This window comes from Ambystoma mexicanum, chromosome 8 (assembly GCF_040938575.1).
Source record: "Ambystoma mexicanum isolate Mex_15411 chromosome 8, UKY_AmexF1_1, whole genome shotgun sequence".
NCBI lineage: Eukaryota > Metazoa > Chordata > Amphibia > Caudata > Ambystomatidae > Ambystoma > Ambystoma mexicanum.
The window spans coordinates 385,571,069-385,591,092 of NC_090929.1; the positions used below are offsets into that span (position 1 = coordinate 385,571,069).

General features: G+C 41.2%; 1 protein-coding gene across 13 annotated transcripts in view; it reads right to left on the reverse strand.

Moving 5' to 3' along the window:
- Positions 1–20,024, reverse strand: part of GRIN1 (glutamate ionotropic receptor NMDA type subunit 1) — a 1,139,664-nt gene that overhangs the window by 332,206 nt on the left and 787,434 nt on the right. For all 13 annotated transcript variants that reach the window (XR_011268541.1, XR_011268543.1, XR_011268542.1 and 10 more), the window contains one exon: positions 6,312–6,476. Coding sequence is in view for 9 of the 13 variants with exons in the window: in XM_069609856.1 (XP_069465957.1) it covers positions 6,312–6,476 (165 nt within the window). In the remaining 4 variants the exon portion in view is untranslated. The remainder of the gene's footprint in view (positions 1–6,311; positions 6,477–20,024) is intronic.

Consider the following 20,024-nt stretch of genomic DNA (forward strand, 5'->3'; position numbering starts at 1 on the left):
TTATTGGAATCCGGCTCGCCAGGAATGCGTGGCATACATACCCTGTCAAGTGGTGGACCTGATCGACACCCTGCCTCTAAAGTGGAAGAATTAATGGTTTATCCTACGTGGGGACTTGAAATGCATATGCTTTGATGTTAACAGGGAATTACGTGATGTCGATCTGGTTCGAACAACGGCAGCAGAAAAGCGGGGGTTATGCTGGCAGCAAATGATAGTTTCAAGCGATCTAGCCATCTTAAACGGCTGCATTGAAAGAGACATCCCGGGAAAGGTAACAAGAAACGATACAAGAAAGGGTCACATTTTGGACTATATTTGTACGTCTAAAAACATGTTAACAGTTATACAAACAATGTCAGTAGTCACAAAGCAATCAAGTGATCATAATCTGCTAGATTTAGCTTGGTTATCAGCCCATCATGAAAGGGGTGAAAATGTGCATAAATATTTCGAAATAACCCCAGGCCGAAATAGACTCAGAATCTCCTTAAATAAAATCAACCAACTTACAAGGAATTTGGAAGAGGCAACTAACCAGCTGAAACATACAGGAGGAAATGAGAGATTGGACTATTCGCATTTATTTAACAACTTCGAAGTCAAAAAAGGAAAGATCACTCGACAGGCGTTTTAACATACTCATGTGTACGATCAAACAGTTGTAGCAAGCAAAAAGATCATGAAACAGAATTTTTATAAATTAATGAAAATTAATTGAAACAGCAGCACCGAAATTGAGCAAACATGTACAAAAAAGGGATGCTCCGAAATGATGCTGAATTTATGCTGGATAAGATAAGATTCCGTAATAGTGGCGAAATCTGGTCAATAATAAATCGGCTAGTTGCGCACCAGGAGCACTACCAATGAACACTGTAACAGTTGTAGCCTGAACTGAGCACTTTAAAAAATTCAAGGACACAGTGTTTCCATGTATTCCAGTTGACCAACCAAAAGAAGCAAAGTGGGATGGTGTCGTGCTTACTCCAGAATCGATCCACATGATGATCAACAAAGTCAGCAATTCACGGGCCCCATGGCCTGATGGGCTGAAGAATGCCATGTTAAGGCAAAACCCCATTCATCGGGCAACAATTTAGTCTGTTTTATTCTCATACATCGCTGAGGTAAGGAAGATTCCCTCGTCATGGAAGACATCGATAATTGTGCCTATTTATAAAAAAGGCCAGAGGTCGGATCCAGCAAACTATCGTCCGATAGGGCTGCTTGACATGTCCGGAAAAATATTTGCCACTTTAATTTTGAAGAACATATCCCAGTGGACAGTAACATCACTCCACAGGGACCAGTGGCAATCGGCTTCGTGAAGGGGATAGGGACGTCCCTTAACATCTTTATTATAAACATTTTAAAATCATGATCCGAGAGAAATAGAGATAAGAGAACATACCTGGGTTTTGCTGATTTAACCAAAGCTTTTGACACCATCAAGCATCCAGCCCTGTGGAAAAAGATGAAAGAATGGGAATGTCCAGGAAACATCATGGAGCCTATTAAAGACTTTTATTCAGACACGATGCTAAGAGTAAGGGTTAATACCATGGGTGCATTGTCAAGCCCGATATATACGACCAAAGGACTGAAACAAGGGTACCCATTGGCACCTGAATTGTTTAATCTATTTATAAAAGATATTGATCAGGCTTTTTTCGGCATAAGATGCTTTCCACCGAAGCTGGGAACAGAGGAAATGGGACGATTGTTGTTCACTGACGACATTGTCCTGGCTGACCAAGCGCCAGGGGGCCTCCAGAGGCAATTAGATGCTTTGCAATCATATATTTCATAAAATGGTTTGCTGATGAATCCTGCAAAATCAAGGTTTATGTGCTTTGGTGAGCCCACAAATAGAAAAAAAGGACAAAGCTAAATCATGGTATTTACAGGGAGAGAAAATACCGGAGGTAAAGTCCCTTACCTATCTAGGAGTTTGTTTAAACACCAGTACCTGTGATGCTCCGAGAATGGCCACCCTTAGAAATAAAGCAAAGAATCTAGCCTCACAAGGTCGAATACTTCTGAAAAGGGTTCTGTGGCTTTTCGATGATTCCGGTGGTCAACTTTTACAGGATGAAAGCTACACTGACTCGAAGATATGGTGCTGAGACTTCGCTGAATTTTGATATTAAAAACTGGCAAATCATTGAAGATATATTCTGGAAGAAGGTTCTAGGTTTACCGAAGAGCGTTCCAATACAGGCTATACGGATGGAACTTGACCTAACATCACTCAAGGCCATAGTTACGTGAAAATCTCTCCAGCTTTTCAGGAAATGCATCGAAGACAAACCAAGGGGCGGCTTCAGGGTTCTACAGAGAGCCATAAAGAAAAATCAGAGTGCTCCTAAGAGAATGGGAAAGTGACTGTAAAATGGTCCTATTCGATTTGGGAGAAACTGATTTATCACTCGTGATGAAAGGCAAGCGTTCAAACTTTATGGAAGGCCATTGAATGAGGAAAAAAAGCTGAACTGCCTGCCACAGTACCTCTACCTCTTTCCTAACTGGTTTTTCAGGTCTCACAAAATCATGGCGGAGGATCATTGATCTGTCAATTGTGTAAAGAAGACTCCTTGCTAGAATCTCTCAACCATCTAGTAATGTCATGTCCTGCAACAAAAGAACTAAGGTTAAAACTCATGTCGGAAGTAGTTCAGAAGTATGGTCACAGAACTAAGGAAGCATGGTGGAAAATGTTATTAGCAGTAGAGCCAGTTTCAATTATTTTGGCACTCGTCAAACTGTTTACTGTTATTTTTAAGAAAATGGAAGCCGTAAAGTCTGTACTGGAAGACCAGGATGGGTAGCGATTGAAAAGACTTAGTGCCTCATTACGAGGTAGGTGGTAAGGGATTACTGGCACCAGTAAGGACACAGGTGGCGGTAATTGATTACTGGCACCAGTAAAGACACTGGTGCCGGTAATCCCTTACCACCCTATTCCGAGGTCCCTTAGCGGGTCCCTTCCTTAACGCCTGGTCTGACCAGGTGTTAAGGATGGGACCTGTTAAGGGACTTCAGAGCTAATAACGGTACCGCAAATTGCGGTACCGTTATTAGCTCCATCCCCATTCCCATTGAGCCCTATGGGGGCTCGAATGGGAATGGGGAATGGTTCCCGGAATGGGGACTTACCGGGTCCTCCAAGGTTGGAATGACCCGGTAAGTCCCTATTTCGGGAACCCGGACCCGGAATGCGGTAAGGGGGTAGCCATGGTGCTAATAGCACCACGGCTACCTCCTACCTCGTAATGAGGCCTTAATCTTCAGATGGGATTTGTATTAAGTGCAGACTTGATTTGTGTGGATTTTAGATGTTGGATAAAATGGCTTAAAGGTTTTTCTTTGTGTAACTATAAAATAGGCCATAAAAAATAAGTAAAAAATAAAATAAAAAATAACATAGGCCCTCATTACAACCTTGGCAGAGGACCATGGTGCTATTAGCACCATGGTCCATGCCGCTAAGGTTACGATTCCGCCATGGTGGATGGCGGAATTACCGCCCCATTCCAAGGTGAGTGGGGCGGTAATTCCCCATTCACCATTTGCCCTTCCCCATTCCCATTTTTGCCCCATAGGGCATAATGGGAATGGGGAAGGAGCTAATTACGCACCGTAAATTACGGTGCCGTAATTAGCTCCAAAGTCCCTTTGCGGGTTGGATTTTTAACGCCTGCTAAAAGCAGGCGTTAAACACCAACCCGCAAAGGGACACTTGTAATCAGGCGTTAAGGGTTAACGGCGCCAACGGCGCTGTTAAACCCTTAACGCCTGAGTTGTAATGAGGGCCATAACCTCTTATTGGGTAGTACGGCGAAGGAGTTTGGAAAAAGAGATTTTAGTGGTTTGGCAGTTTCATGCCAGGGCACTACTCGTTGCTATGTCAACCAGATATTCTCAGTTCAGAAACCCCATTCCCTCTCTCGCTCTTCTGTAACAATGGTTCTGTGCCACAAAAATTTGACAAAACCCCCCAAAAATGGAGGGAAAGTGGTGTCAACCTCTTTGAGCATAAGAGTGGGTAATATCGAATCTGGCACAAGATGGTGTAGAGGAGGCGCGATGAAGTCAACCTCTGAGCTACTTCGATGCTGAAAAATCTTTCCAGAGCTGACTGCATCAGAGGTGCATTTCAGAAGAAGAGGAGTCTGTGGGAGGAATGTGTCCATTAGAAGGGCACAACAAATCTAGCTAGGTACCCAGCCAGGGTTGCTAGGGGTGGATGACAAATTGGGCCTTTGAAAGCCTTACATGTGGTTGCTGTGGCTCATATGTCAGTGAAAAAGTGGAAAATGTTACTTTGCCAAGTATGTCAAAATTGTAGCAACACTCTGACCTGGGGAGTACACGACATTGCATCCATATGTGAATCTGGGAGTAAAAAGAATAACGCAGCAATAGTTCAATGTGCATCGCATTATAATACCCCAGGAAACAAACATAAAATAAGATAAATGTGGGAACTCTAAAAAGCTGCTTGTATGTGTCTCTGAAGAATTTACACAGCCCTCGGTTCGTTATTGTGCCTAGTATGTGAGAACAGTACTGTGCAGTTTTGTGAGTCTATCTTTCAATTAGCATGGGGCTTACCAGCATCTACACAACATAACACTTATTGTCTCAGATCTTGGTCAGTCCTTAGAGGAAGCTAATAATGCTCCTCACAAGCTGGGCCATACAAACGTCGGTTGGCTTGGGTACGTAGACGACGTTGTCATCTTTGATAATACCTAAATAGGAATTAGTCGTAGTGCCCAAGCCATCCTGGAGTATTCTGAACACAATGGGTTAACCATGAAAATGAAAAAGACTCAATTTACGGCATTTAGTTAAGAAATGTGCTGCACGTTTTCAAATCAACTGCACACTGGGTGCCAAAGAGAGAGCGTCTTACTATTCTTACCTGGGCTATGAGATTGGCAGTGTGGTTACGCTTTTCAGGACAAAGCGCTCAAAGGCTTGGGCCACTATGGCTGCAATTAGACAGTTTTCAAGGTGTGCAGCTGGCTATTGCCTCATTGGCATTATACATGTCTACAGACTTATACACGCCTCTACTTTCATTTATGCCCTAGAATCATCTTATAAAGATCATACTGTTTGGGCGAACAGAGTTGGGGGTATAGTATGGAGGAAAGTGCTGGGCCTTTATAATTCAACCCCTGTTGAAGCTGTGAGATCTGAACTGGGTTTGATATCGTTGTCCACCATGATAAAGATACATTGGGCAGTCTCTATATGAAAATAATGTGAGAGAAGGATGATACCTTGCTGGGAATTGTTAAGACTACCCTGGTAAGCCATAAATGTGCTATACTGCAATCCTTTAAAAGGTTGAATGATGATGTTGTTTTTCTTTTGATTGGTTGGAATCCCAGGTGAACGTATGGCCTAGGTGCACTGCTGAAACTTTATAGAATCAGCAACTTAAATGGGACTGTGTTAACAGCCACGAAAAAGCAGCCAAAATGAGATCACTCCCTACTCTTGCACAAATGTTCTTCACGTTTCAAAAGCCTCAACAGTATATGAGGCTTGCTCCATCACCTGCCATGAGAAGATTGTTCATGCTGCTCAGATTTAATAGACTTGACGCATTGGACAATAGAGGGGCATGGCTTGGTATTCCAAGAGATAAACACACGTGTCGTGTATGTCTTGATGTCCAACAAATAGAATCAATCAGGCACGTGACCACATCTTGCCTGGCCATGCACAATATTTACGTCCAGTATTACAGTAAACATGTAGCGCATGTACAAGTGATTCTAAATTATCAATTTTGGCTAAGATGTGTATCTGGCTATAGTAAAGGTCTATTAATTGTTATTGTTCAGGTCTGGAAAGTTGCAGCAGGAAGATTAGCCGAATATGATTCTATTAATTGCTCTTCTGAATATAGTATATGAATTGAGACTCAAAAACACTGAGAATGCACTTTAAATTGACTAAGTAAATATAATGCAATGTACAGTGTTCCTTTTTTAAGTATTGCATAGGACTTGAAATATGTGTTTTCTATTGTTCAGTGTTGTCTTGTGGTTAAAATGGGTTGAATATGTCAAAGCAATTATTTTGTATTGTTAATGTATTGTATAATTTGTTTGATTTCATTGTTGGTGTACAGATCTTATTTATTTTATATTGAATGTTTGTGTGAAGTTTTATAACTAAATAAACAATACCAAATAAAAAATAAAAATAACACTAAATACGAATGCAGGATATATTTAAGTGTGCTAAGGTCAATGCTGTAATAATCCTCATCAAACATGCTTACTTACTTTTTTAACAAGAATGGTGAGTCCTTGGTACTTGAAGGGCTTAGAGAACTCAATGTACTGAGCCCTTTCATTGTTGATGGTGAGAGGTGCCACTATCATGTCAGCCTGTCCACTCAACAGCTCTCCCATCATCCCGTTCCACTCCTTCTTGTTGCTGTTGTTGACCTGCAGTAATTCAAATACCTGTCAGTGAAATTATGCATACCAAGGCACTATAAATGTGTTATGCTCTAATTATACAATTTGTTCTAAAACTCTTGAAAAACTATTGCAGCTTTCGTTCAGGTCACACTAATATTACTGGATACCAATTTGCGACAGCACATCAAATATTGCCTTAATATAGCATCACATTGAAAATTATGCAACACTGGTGGTAGATATTCGCTGAATAATTGTGTTATGTGCACCAGAGTGACTAACCTAAAACGGGTTGATTTGATTTTTCTATATCGTGCTTTCTTGATGTCTCCAAAAATAGAATATATCAACAGAATAAAAAGAGATGTTTTCACAATAATGAAATTAACATTAGAACCCTGGGTGGGGGAGCCAGTCATTAAGGTGGTTAGGAACGCAGGTTTGAACCACCGGTGTAAGCCCGGGTCCAAGCCGCCTGACGGCCGGCTCCCCCGCCACCATTTTACACATTTTCTTTCTTTACTATAACCTTATTTCGGTTGCTGCGGCCCTCATTGCTGCAGCCACACCCCCCTCTCAGCTTCCCACGGCCACCACGAATAGGGAAGAGGGGCTCCGTACAGATCTCTGCCTTCCCTTTCCATGGCAGCCATCATGGAAATGGCTGCCATGGAAATTAATTTTCCTTCCTACCGCGGGACGCTGCGGGCGTCCCGTTGTAGGAAGGAAAATCCTTTTTTTATTAGCACCCCGGGTTACCGCTTTGGTAACCCGCGGTGCTAATGGCCTTCATCCCCCGTTCCAGGTACCTGAACATCCGATAACGGCCCGGAGCCCTCGTTATCCACCCTTGCTTAGCTCGGGCCGATAACTTGGGCTGCCGAGCCATTATCCCTGATTGCAGCCATTGGAACAGGAGATGGACGCCACATGAATATTAACTTGCATTGCGCAAAACGGGATTCAAATATGTTTTAGTGGTGGCATGTTTAAGATGGACGTGCAGTCAGACATGTTTTGGTGAGGCTCATTGAGGTATCGCCTCACATAGGAACGGGACGACAGGTTACAGGTGAGATCCAATTAAATTTATTATATCACTCTCAACAGCCTGCAGCACTTCACTGCTGTCCACCTCTTCCCCTCATTCCTTTCAGCGGTTGCCCTTTGGAATTTGGAACACTGCCACTGTCACATTCCAACCATATCCTGGAGGTCTTACAAGTGTAGGCCCCTTACACGTGCATACATCCACACTTCTTTCCACTGATTCAATGTTTTTAATTGTTATAAGACATAAGGGAGTGGTTTTTAGTTGTGTTGCATTTGCTGGTGCTATACCCACCTTTGTGGCCAATACATTGCAAACAGAGAAGAGAGAAGAAGGGGTTCTGAGAGGAGTTTTGAGAGTTAGGATATCTGGCTTGCATCATAATGGACAATGTTTGGGCATTAAAAAATTATGTGACGTTTCACCATTTAAACCAATGAGCTTGTATTTGTAGCAGTCATGAGTTCTGTTTGACATCACATGCTTTCATCTCCTGTCCAGGCACACTGTGATCCTTTCTTTGCAGCCCCACCTTAGTGAGTCATTTCATTACTTCATGGGACACTGAACTGACTATCTTTTTGGGTAAACCTCTGCTCTCTAAAATCCAAGATCCAGTAAAGTGATGGGAAATGAACGGTGCAAGAGTACCAGGCCTAGCAAAAATGGCCTGCATGTACTTGGCATCTCCCACTAGTATTGATGATAGTGAAAGGGATTTAGCACAGATGGTGATGTTTATTAGGAACATGGTTCCAACCTTTTACCTGAAAACATGGAGTACCTGGTGTTCCATAAATGTAATCTCCCTTCTGATCTCATGTATTAGTGGTGTTTAAACTAAGTGAACTTGATCGCGTGACCTTTTCTGGTAATTTTAATAGATTTAATTGTGATCTGAGGTCAATTAAATAAACATCGGTGCACTGCATTAGGGAGTTCTTATATCGTCATGTGAAGTTGTGTTCATCATGTGCTGAATCACTTTATATTAACAAAAATGACTATGCAGCTTACTATCAGGTTTCAGCCGAATACTTGGGCCAACTCATCTTTTTTTGGACCAAATAGTAAATGGACTATTCCATACACTACCTAGTATAATCAGATGCCAAGAAGGCTTACTCAAGCATTAAATAATTGTACTCAGTGCAGGACCCAACATATTCAGGAGTCACCACAACAACAAAGCAGACACGACTATGACAAATTGCCTGGGTGCATTGTGTATTGTATGGAGCACAACAAAGGGCTCTGCTTGGAGTCCCAATATATAGTGTATTGATCTACGGGATCAAATGAAATGGAAGGCAGGCTGAATCATTTCCTTATCTATCCCACCCAGTGTTCTGAAGTGGGAAGGGGCTACTTCCCCTTCAAGTAAATACATTATTTACAGCATCTTCCGGCTAAAAATATAGCACTTACATAAAGGTGAAATTGATCAGGGGCTTAAGCTTTGTTGCTTTTCTGTCTGCGTACCTCCCATTTTTGAGCAGGAGGCAGAAGCATCACATACATGAGCCACTCATTGTACCTCACATTTTCTCACAGCTGGGCATTTTCACTGCTCATCCCAACTTCGACAAAGTGTCAAACTGCACAGTACTCGTGTTTCCTTGGTATTTTAGCTTTATCTGATTAAACTAGTGCCACAACGCACTTCTAGGAACTGAACCGATATTTTAAATGGATGTGGCATGTTGGATGTGAAACCCCCAGAGTGCCACTTAAAATGTGTAAGCTATCCATCAATTTGGCGAACATGTATCTTTAACAGGGACAGTCACAGCCTTGTAAGGGTGTGCATAATTATTTTATGACATATTGTTCTCTCTCTCTTTTTTTTTTACAAAGCCTGCTGATGCCAATAGTGGCTTCCCAGTGCCTACACTGCTAGAATGCATTGGCTGGGTCAGTAGAAGATAAGGTCTTCTAGAGGTCTTGTGTCCTATTGTTATATGCAGTGCTGATGTGTAAATCCTGAGCAAGTTAGGGTGACTGTGACTGACAACCACGAATCCATGTGCATTCTGTAGAACGTGGAACCAATACCTAGTCCCTGTTCCACTGTAGAACATTGGTCAGTTATAGAAATAAATTAACTCCCCTCAAATTACTGTGTGAGACCTCTCTTTTATACTGGCAATGAGGAACGGGTAGAGACTACGCGGTGCACCACCGACTAGCCACGTCCATGCTGTGTGTGTATGACAGTTTGTTGGAGATCGCCACTGCTTTGGTTGCCCAAAGCTAAAGCGGGCTAGGCAGACGTAATGGGCCGGAAAGTGTCCCCATGAAGCTCCAGCCGTGCTGTGGTGATCCACTTTTCTCAGCACCGCCCCTCTCTGCCTTGGCACATTAATTCAATGCAGCGCGGTTTTGGCTTTACCTGAGCCTTTATGCACACACGGCTGCTCAGCACTACTGCTGAGAAAAGAACCCTGCAGCGTGTGGACATTGCAGGCATGTTGTGATGCTTCCCAGTTGAGTGTTGCGAAACTACAGAGGACACCTGTTATAAGGCAATTGGCACTGCTGATACAGAGCTTTTGCAGTGTTTTTGAAACTGCTAGGACAAGCAAGTTGATGGATGGACTGTGCTCACTGTGTTAAGGCATGTTTATGGAACAAATGGAAACAGTCAAGGAAACAGACAACAGTCTCCACTAAGGTGGACAAAAATAATAATAATATTAAGGCTGATACGACCAAGGAGGACCAGTTGTTGTATGAGCCATGCAAGGGGTGCCACCTCCCAGTTTCTTTCTTGAGGCCCAAGGTGATACTCGCGTGCCATGGAAGAGGTGGGAGAAGCGGTTTGATCATTATGTGCAAGCTGTACATGGCCCAAACTACTCAGGTGAGCGCAAGAAATCCCTGTTGATTCATTTCCTTGGCACTTATGGCCAAGAGCAGTTTGAGAATCTTCTGGATTTGAGTGAAGTTGAGTTAGAAGGTCTCACTGGATATGAAATGTGCACAAAGATGCTGAAGAGACACTGGGACAAGAAAGTGAGTATTCTGTTGGAGAGGTATAATTTTGGTAAAACGGTGCAGGAGCAAGGAGAGATAACTTAATATTCATCACTGCCATACATGTGAATTTGGGAGTACATTAGAGAAAAGACTAAAAGACCAGTTTATGTTGTAATACAAGGATGGGAAGGTACGGGAGGCACTTTTGTCGAAGGGCAATCCATCCTTGGATGAAGTTCTCATGGTCGCCAAAGAATTGGAGCATACGAGCTATCGATTGAAGGAGCTGGAGGGAAAAGGTGGTACGGAAATAAAGAAGACTGAACCGTCCAGCTCTTCTGAAATATTGGTTGTGCAAGCAAAAAAGAAAGAGAAAAAGAAGGCATTTGTGCAGACTCTTTTTTTGTAGAGAAAAGAATGAAGGAGAGGAGAGGAAGAAGTGTTTTAGGTGGGACTGTTTCATCTAGCTAACAGTGAGAAGTGTCCAGCATTGAAGGCACTGCGCAAGAAGTGTAACCGTAAGGGTCATTTCACTAGTTGTTGCAGGAGCAAGATGGAATCTACTGACTACCTGGATGAAAAATGTGAGTTGGAGGAATCTGCCAAACATGATTGATGAAATGATGGATATGATCATGTCGTTCCAAGACAATGATGCAGACACTGAGCAACCTCTGGCACATGTCAGGAAAGAACAATACTCATCCTCTCCGCTTACTGGAATGCACTGAGAGGTTTGTTTTTGGAGAAACCCCTCCCTACGTTAATCGCGGACAGTAGACCTTTGAAGGGAATCCAAGTATTAATTGCACACAGAATGCTGTGCTCTCTACTGTGAATAATAACGATCAGACAACTAAGATATGAGGACAAGGTCAAATTAAAGGGGGACTTGCAAGCAGGGTACCCTAAAGTATTTTGGAAATAAGATCTCTTGCTAGCCTGATTTCGGCACAGAAACAGAAGAAAGGGAGGCAAACCTTTAAAGAAGACAAGAATGACCATCTTCTATTCCTGGCATGCTCACACATTGAAGTGGGCGGGGAAATACAATTTTTACGATGCACTGCACTTCCTAGGAACATTGAATTAACGGTTCTGAGGAGGTCTTTTGAACATTCAAACTGGACACACAGGGTTCTTTTATATTACAGAAGTGCTGCAGCCATTATATGATTTGCTACCATTTTCAATCAATACTGGTCAAGATAAAAGTTACTTTACACCTTTAATAATTTAATAGCAATTTGCACTGACATTACTTTAGTAACTTCTCTAATCTGAGGAGATCCTGGATCAACCGCCTGGGATTGAGATGCTGCCTGAGTGCTGGGTCTCTCATGAAAGTTATTTCTTATTACTTGAACAAGCTGTCACATTCACTAAATTGAGAAGGGTGGGTTTACTCCGGACATGTGTGGTCCCTTGCCTATCCTATTGCAATCTCAGTTGAAGAAATTAGGTGCACGGGTGTATCAAATGTCCAGTACAACTACTATATCTGTGACCCAACTATATGACATGGGAGGGGCTTTTACTAGAACACTGTTGTTGTATTTTGAAGATGAGGATGTTATTACAGAATCTTACCTTGGCATGTTTAAGGTTTAAATGGAGTTGTCAAAAGGGCCAGAATATGGTCATATATCCACAGGAGACATATTGACATAGTAATGCTTTAGGAAACCCACTTGACAGATAATGAGCATGTCAAACTGAATAAGAAATAGAGTGAGACGTTGGTTGACTCGGTGTTCACTTCCTTTGCCAGGGGGGTATTGATTGCCAGGAGGGTAATGATTTGATTGAAAACAGGATACCCTGAGAAACCATAGCTCAAATTTGCAATCCAGGTGCAAGAGTGCTGGCGCGAGAGACCAAGCCTCTCGCGGTCCGTGAAGGGCCGGAAGTAGGAAGCTCCCCCCCGTTATGGGGATTGCTGAAGTCCTTGCAGCAATTGCTGCAGCAAGAACTATCTTTGTGAACAATAATAAGAAGAGAGATAACCCTTCTAAGGTAATCCCTGTTGTTAATTGTGCTCCAGTTAGTTCGGAGGAAATAACTCCTGAATTCTAACCTATAGATATGGTTGTCCAACTCACAGATGCTGCATCCATCCATGGCATTAGTTGGTTCGCCTGTTATGTCAGATAACTACAGTCCTCCGGAGAGTCCTCCAGAATGAATAGGTCAAGGTGATCAGTTCTCTGATCACAAGGGTCCTTCACTTTTAGAGGTGCCATCGAGGGACCCGATGACGTGTTGCCCATTGCCGGATAACACACACTCAATCTCTCTTCCCAAAATAAAAACCATTGCCATATCCAAACTAAACATTGTTTTGTTAAACACTCGGTCGCTGATTAAACATGCTATTGAAGTAGCCTCATATATCAGAGATATGAAAATTGATATCTGTGCTATTACAGCCACCTGGGGCCATGAGGCAGCCAGCCCTTCTTTGAGTCTGGCCATTCCTGATGGCTACATCATGCTTAGACAGGATAGGACGTCAGGAAGAGGGTGGGTTGCATTCATTTCTAAATCTCATCTCTCTATTTGGGAGGTGAAATGTCAAACCATTGAAGGCATAGATTTGAAATTGATCAAGGTTGGCCTTAATGCTGAGTCTACTGTTAACCTTCTTTTGTTATATAGACGTCCTACTGTTATGGATGATTTTACCACTGCTCTTTCTGATTTTATTCTCCCATTTATTAAACCAAAAACCAGGTTTTTTATTATCGGCCAATTTAAACCTCTGGTTAGGGCAGGAATCTGATGGTAGAGATTCAAGCCTTGAGTGTGCATTGTCTAATCTAGGTTTTATTCAAAAGATCTTTGAACCTACTCATTGTAAGGGGCATACTCTTGATTGGGTTTCTACTCTTAATAGCACTACTAAAATGTTCTGTGTACTTGCTTGCCCATAGCCAGATCATTTGTATGTACAGTTTACTTTACAATCTGAATTTCCTATTAAATTGAAAGGCCTGCTTAAGCAAGAGATTGTTTGTAGAAATCAAAAGGATCTCACTCAGGAACGCATCAAACCCCTTCTGAGTTCTACTAATACATCTAATCTAATCTAATACATCTAATCTAGTATCAGCTGAGGAGCTTTCTAATGCTCATCTTTCTTCCTTTGATAACATTGCAAATTCCCTAGCTCCTCTAAAGAAGACATTTCAAAAGGCTGCTTGCAATCGGAACACTTGGTGTTCAGAAGACTTAAAAAACTTAACGCTCATATGCTCAAATGCTTTTATGCCTGGAAAAAGAACCACTCTCCTCTTACTTTAGTAACTTACAAAAAAGCAGCAAAAGAGTATAAACTACCTATCGTTAATGCAAAAAAGAACATCTTCAATGCGAGAATTCAGAATGCACAATCTGAAGTAAAAGAATTATTTAAAATTCTTAAAGAACAGGAAACCCTGCACAGGCAGGGCACTGCCTCAGTAATCAAGGACACTGCTTGGTGTGCCTCAATTCAAGAAGCCATGCCGGGAAAACTCTAAAAAATGAAGTCAGATATTGTCAAAAAAAGAGAGAATCAAACAAAAATTCTGGGGGTTAGTGACATTGTTACTCCAGTAACTAATCCCCTGATTCCTCTTTTTAGGTTTACAGCTATAAAGGTAGCTGAACTATCTACAATTATAGAACAACTTAAAACCACACCATGCAAAGGAGATCCCTGCTCAGCGGTCATTAACAAATCCTGTCCCTTCATTGATCTGCTGGTTGCGGCACAGAGAACTGAACTAAACAATTTGTATGACTGCTTGGGTAAACTGCACTATACGATGTATGTCTCCAAAACGCATGATGACATGATCTCTCGTCTGATATTTGATTCCAGAATAAGCTAGAGCCATTAAAAAAAAGAAAGCTAAAAACATGGCTGTTCGCCTGATTGATCTTCTTGGCTTCTCTATTAGAGTACTTCTTTTGAGTTCTCCCCATTAGTTCTTGCATCACTGACTGCCTGCTTCTTTGTTTGTCAGTGCCCTCATGCCCATGGTCCATTGTTGCGCTATACAAATAATTAAAGTAAAAGTAAAGTAAAGTTAATGAATCAGACAAGGCTGGAAGAATTCTGTTCTGGCTGGTCAATAGGGGGAAAGGTCACAGCATGATTGTAGCATTTAGAGATAGCAGATGTGGCATCCTGAGGGATAAAGAATAGTGTGTTTTTCAGGCTTTTTTTTACAACAACTGTATAAACAACAAATAACAAATGATCAGCATTACGTTATTGCTTGAATGGAGTTGTTTTAATCTGCAAGAAGGGCACGTGACACATAGCACGCTGCATTATCTCTGAACAAATACCGCGTTTGGGAATGCGGACTGTCAAATGTTCATTTTCATTACTGTTGAAAGTGTTGCTTTTTTTGCTTTTGTGATCCTTTTCTGGAGAAATCCATCTTCAACTTCTTTCATGGGCACATGGAGTTCTGTGTCTGTAGGGACAGGGATTGTGAGAATGGACGGAGTACTAGATGCACCAAACATATACCCCCTTTCCCATTTCACAACAAAGAAGCTATTAGTACAGCACACATTCATCCCAAAACGCTCCGTGCACAAATGGATCAGTTATAATTAGCCATGGTGCTTCATTGGCCTAGAACTGCAAACGTGGTACATATTGGCAGATGTAGTATGCATACGTCTCCATATGGACTTTCAATGTGTTCTGATTGACTTATTGTTTTAACATGAAAGAAAAAAGGTGGGCAGATAATGTCATTACAGGACCTCACTACAACATGACTATCTCTACTGGGTGTTTGCTTTTTAATCAACCTATTCTCCTGCATCATTTGCGTCACATGCATAGTGAGGTCTTCATGACGTCACTTCATTTGGAGGTCATCTCTTGAGTGTTTCATGTTTGCGGTGGTGAAAAGGCTCATGTTGAATGCAAAACGGTATATGTCAGGGGTGGGTGAATGCCTCTTGTACTATCTTGAGCTGAATTTATGAGAATTCTTGGTTATGCAGAATTATCTGATTGGAGTTTTCATTGTTTGAAAATATCTACTACATGGCTATATTTGGGGACTGGTTGGCGGGAGGTGTTGTGTCATCCTCGGCAATGCATTCACTTGTGTGTGTTTGTAGTAATGTTTACAAGGAAATATGACAAGGATATCAAATATGGGGTTCCAGACCAATTAATGGATATGCAAAGATTAGGCACCGGATCTTATTCCTTATTGACAATTCTGCATCTCATGATATGTGAAAGCTTGCTATATCTACTTTCAGGCTGAATAATATTGTGTATTCTCCAAGACTCACTAATGAGAGAGTATGAGTTGTGCAGGGGTGATTGGTAGGCTAGGTGTATGTGTATGTGTATGTGGCTATTGTTAGTGGGCTTGTTATTACTCATGGGTCGTATCGTTTAGATTGCTATGGATTGGAATATGATTATATTTATTCTTTCAAAGGTTTGGTATATACTTGTTTGATGTTTGTTTATGTATATAGCCGAGGTGTATGTGTTCATCTTTTCAAAAGTTTGGGGTTGTGATTGATGGGTCGGCTCATCATGTTGAAGTTACCGGATGGGGAGACATTGAAGTTTGGTGGCACAGTGTTATTGGTATTTTGGCTTGTAATTTAGAACATTTTTATTTTGAGGTAGATACTTTAGTTATTGATTGTGATTTCTAGCTGGGGTGTATTTTATGGCGTGTTTAGTTGTTTGTGTTATTGTTGAAATATTAAGGAGGTATTAATGGGGTAAGAGTTATACATTTAATTCTTGGTCGCTTTATTTGGGGATGTGTATTTTATGATGTAGACTTAGTGTTCTAATGATAGATTGGGAGGAGTGCTGTTTATTTTAGGTTTTTGTGTTGTATACGTGTTGGCTATCAACGTTCGATTGGTGAGGGGGGATTTGTTCTTTTGTTTTTTTGTTCTCCTAGTGGAATTTCACGCATCCAATATTTTTCAAGATATTTTGAAGTAAATGGATATTCGAAAAAGGCAAGATTTGAGTGTGATATCTTGGAATGTTAACGGTCTGAATAATCTGAACAAACGACAAAAAGTTTACAATTATTTGGGTGACATGCAGTGTGATGTTTGTTACTTGCAAGAAACTAATCTGATGGGAGAGGAACTCTGAGGCCTGCAAAAGCAATGGGTTTGTAGTGTGTATGGTTCATGCTATTCCTCTAGGTTGAGAGGAGTGGCAATACTGAATCGTAAAGGTGCACCAATTCAGATTTTAAAGTGCACATCAGACAAAGAAGGAAGAATATTGGTCTTGTTGGTGGACATGCAGGGTTGCAAAGTGACATTGTGTAACATTTATGCGCCTTCCATTGATGATGGTTCCTTTTTCAGGGAAGTTGCACAACAGATTCAAGATATGGATTCCCCAAATGTTATTCTGGGAGGGGATTTCAATTTGGTTATGGATGCAGAATTAGACCAAAGTAATGGTGGGACTGATCTCAGGAGGGATCCTCATTATAGATCTTTTCAAGCGTTAGGGTCTGAGAATGATTTGAAAGATTGCTGGTGGCGGATGAATCCGCAATTGAAAGAATTTAGTTTTTATTCAAATTCACACTGTACATATTCACGAATTGATATGCTCCTTACAAGTGGGTAAATAACTGAAAATGTTGTGGCAGGGGAAATTGGGAATATAGTGATTACAGATCATGCACCTGTCTCCATGAAAGTGAAACTTGATTTTGAAATCTGTAGATCTTTCACTTGGCGGATGAATACCTCGATCCTACAAGATGAGCAAATAGTTGGCAAGCTTACGGGGGAGGCGGAGCATTTTGTGAAGGAAAATCTGACTGGGGAGTTAGATGTTAAGGTAGTTTGGGAAGCATTTAAATGTACAATGAGGGGACTGGTTTTGGGATTGTCAAGTGGAAGGAGGAAAAAGATGGAGATGTTAAAATTGAGTTTGGAAAAGTACGTTAAAGAGGTGACTAATGTCTTGGTGGAGAATCCAGCAAATTCAGATAAAAAGAAGAGTTATGTGACTTAAAAAGAGAAATGAATAGGATTATTGATGATCGGGCTGAGAAGCAGTTATTTGGGCTCAGGTGCTCCTACTTTGAACATGGTGAAAAGAGTGACCGTTGGCTGGCACACAGGTGACGTGAACAACGGTCAGAAATGTCCATTACATCGATTTATGGCTCTGATTGTAATGTTAGATTCAATCCTGTGGAAATAAATAATGTGTTCAGGGATTTCTATTCAAATTTATACCAAAATGAGTTGGAGGTTACGGGTCACGGGAAATCCTTTTTTCAGTCGTTTCCGGTTCCACGAATCTCTGATGGGAATAAAATGACAACTGAAAAACCAATTTCTCTAGAGGAAATTAAACTAGATATTCACAAATTAAATACAGGAAAGACATTGGGTCCAGATGGGTTGCCGGTAGAATTCTATAAGATTCTACCTGATTCTGTGCTTGATATATTGAAGGACACGTATGTTAGGTCGAGAAAGGAGGGTCTCCTGCCACTTTCCACTATTCACGCAACTATTTCAGTATTTCTAAAAATGGGGAAAGATGGTAACTCTCCGGCAAATTATCATCCAATAAGTTTGATCAACATTGATTGTAAAATTCTTGCAATGGTACTGGCGTTAAGGATCTCAAACCTAATGGAAGATCTAGTCCATTTGAGTCAATCAGGTTTCATTAAAAATCGTAAAGCTTCAAGTAATGTACGGAATCTTCTGCTAACTTTGTATAATGCGCAATTCTCATCTGAAGATGCAGCCGTCTTCTCACTTGATGCGGAAAAAGCATTTGACAGGTTAATTGGAACTATCTTTTTTCAGTCTTGGAGAAAATTAATTTTGGAGAGGGTTTTATTTCATGGGTACGCCTGTTATATACTCTACCGACGGGTGATGTAAAAACTAATGGTCTGCGATCTGAATCATTTCCGCAACAGAGCGGCACCATACAGGGCTGTCCTTTGTCTCCTCTACTTTTTGTTTTAGCGATTGAGCCATTGGCAATTGCCCTAAGACAGAGTCCCGATTTACGAGGCATTGGCATTCAAGGGGTAGTTCAAAAGATATGGTTTTATGCAGACGATCTATTGTTGATTTTGGAAAATGTAAATGGATCCATGCATGCATTGCTGGAGATATTAAGTAATTTCTATGATGTGTCAGGATATAGGATTAATTGTTCAAAATCTGAGGTGATGCCTTTGACATCATGGGTGCAAGTTGTTTATTACTTCATGGGGGTTTCAATGGTGTGAGAAGAGAATGAGGTATCTGGGTGTGTGGCTGACACCGCTGGTTGGGGATATGGTTCCTGAGAATATGAATGAGGTGTGTAAAGATCTGAAAATGTGTTTGGAGAAATGGTCACTATTGAGTTTATCACTATGGGGCAAAGCAAATGCGCTGAAAATGACTGATACTCCGAAAATCACTTATGTCCTTAGTATGCTGCCTTTGGAAATAAAAATGTCGTATTGGAAGGAGTTAGACTAACTGATTCAATCTCTCATATGGGATAAGAAACCTCCTAGATTACAGCTTTGGAAACTTCAATTACCATTAGCAAAAGGTGGTCTAGGTTTGCCTAATTTCCGTGCCTATCATTTGGCCTTTGCGAGTCAGTTTGTGGTGCCTTTTTTATTAGATGAACCTAGTGAATGGGTGGTTGCTGAGGCAGAGATGATGGGGCCAGTTCTGCCAAGGGCTGTCCTTACTACAACAAATATTGTGAGTAGAAGGAATCCTATTACTGAGTTTTTGCGAAAATGTTGGAAATCCATTCATGAATATTTGGGTTTGGATGCTTTACATTCTCCAAATGTGTCAATATGGATGAATGAAGCGGTGAAAGAAAAAGGGAAGGTATTATTCTGGGTGGAGTGGTTTTTGGCAGGAGTGTGCTGGATTGGTGATTTATGGCAAAATGGGCATTGGATGTCGGGGGCAGAGGTCAGTGAGAAGTGGAATATTGAAAATTATTCAGATTTTGATTATAGACAATTGAGGAAAAGTATTGGAATTGTGAAATGGAGGGACGATGTGAATTTGGATGTCTTTACAGCTAGGAGGTTGCCTGGGGAAGGAGGAATAGCGAGTAGAGTGTACAAACACATGGTTTCGAAATACAAAGAAAATGTGAAAATAAGAGAATAATGGAGTCATCGTTTGGGTTGTGATATCTCTGAGGAAAGTTGGATGGAAATGTGTGAACTGTTCTATGAATTTAAGTGAAAATCAAGGCAGATAAAGATACTGAATAGTGTTTATTGGAGTCCTGAAAGAATGTTGAAAAGGGGGATGGTAGATTCAGATACATGTTGGAAATGTTTGTGTGATGTTGGTACACTTGAACATATGTTCTGGTATTGTTCTAGAGTTCAGGGATTCTGGTCTGATATATGCACCATGTGTTTGCTGGTTTTGCCATAGATTTGGATTTTAAGACAATGATTTTGGGAAGTAATGATCTACTGGAGGATCTTACAACGCCACAAAGGAAGTGCTTGTTCAGAGGA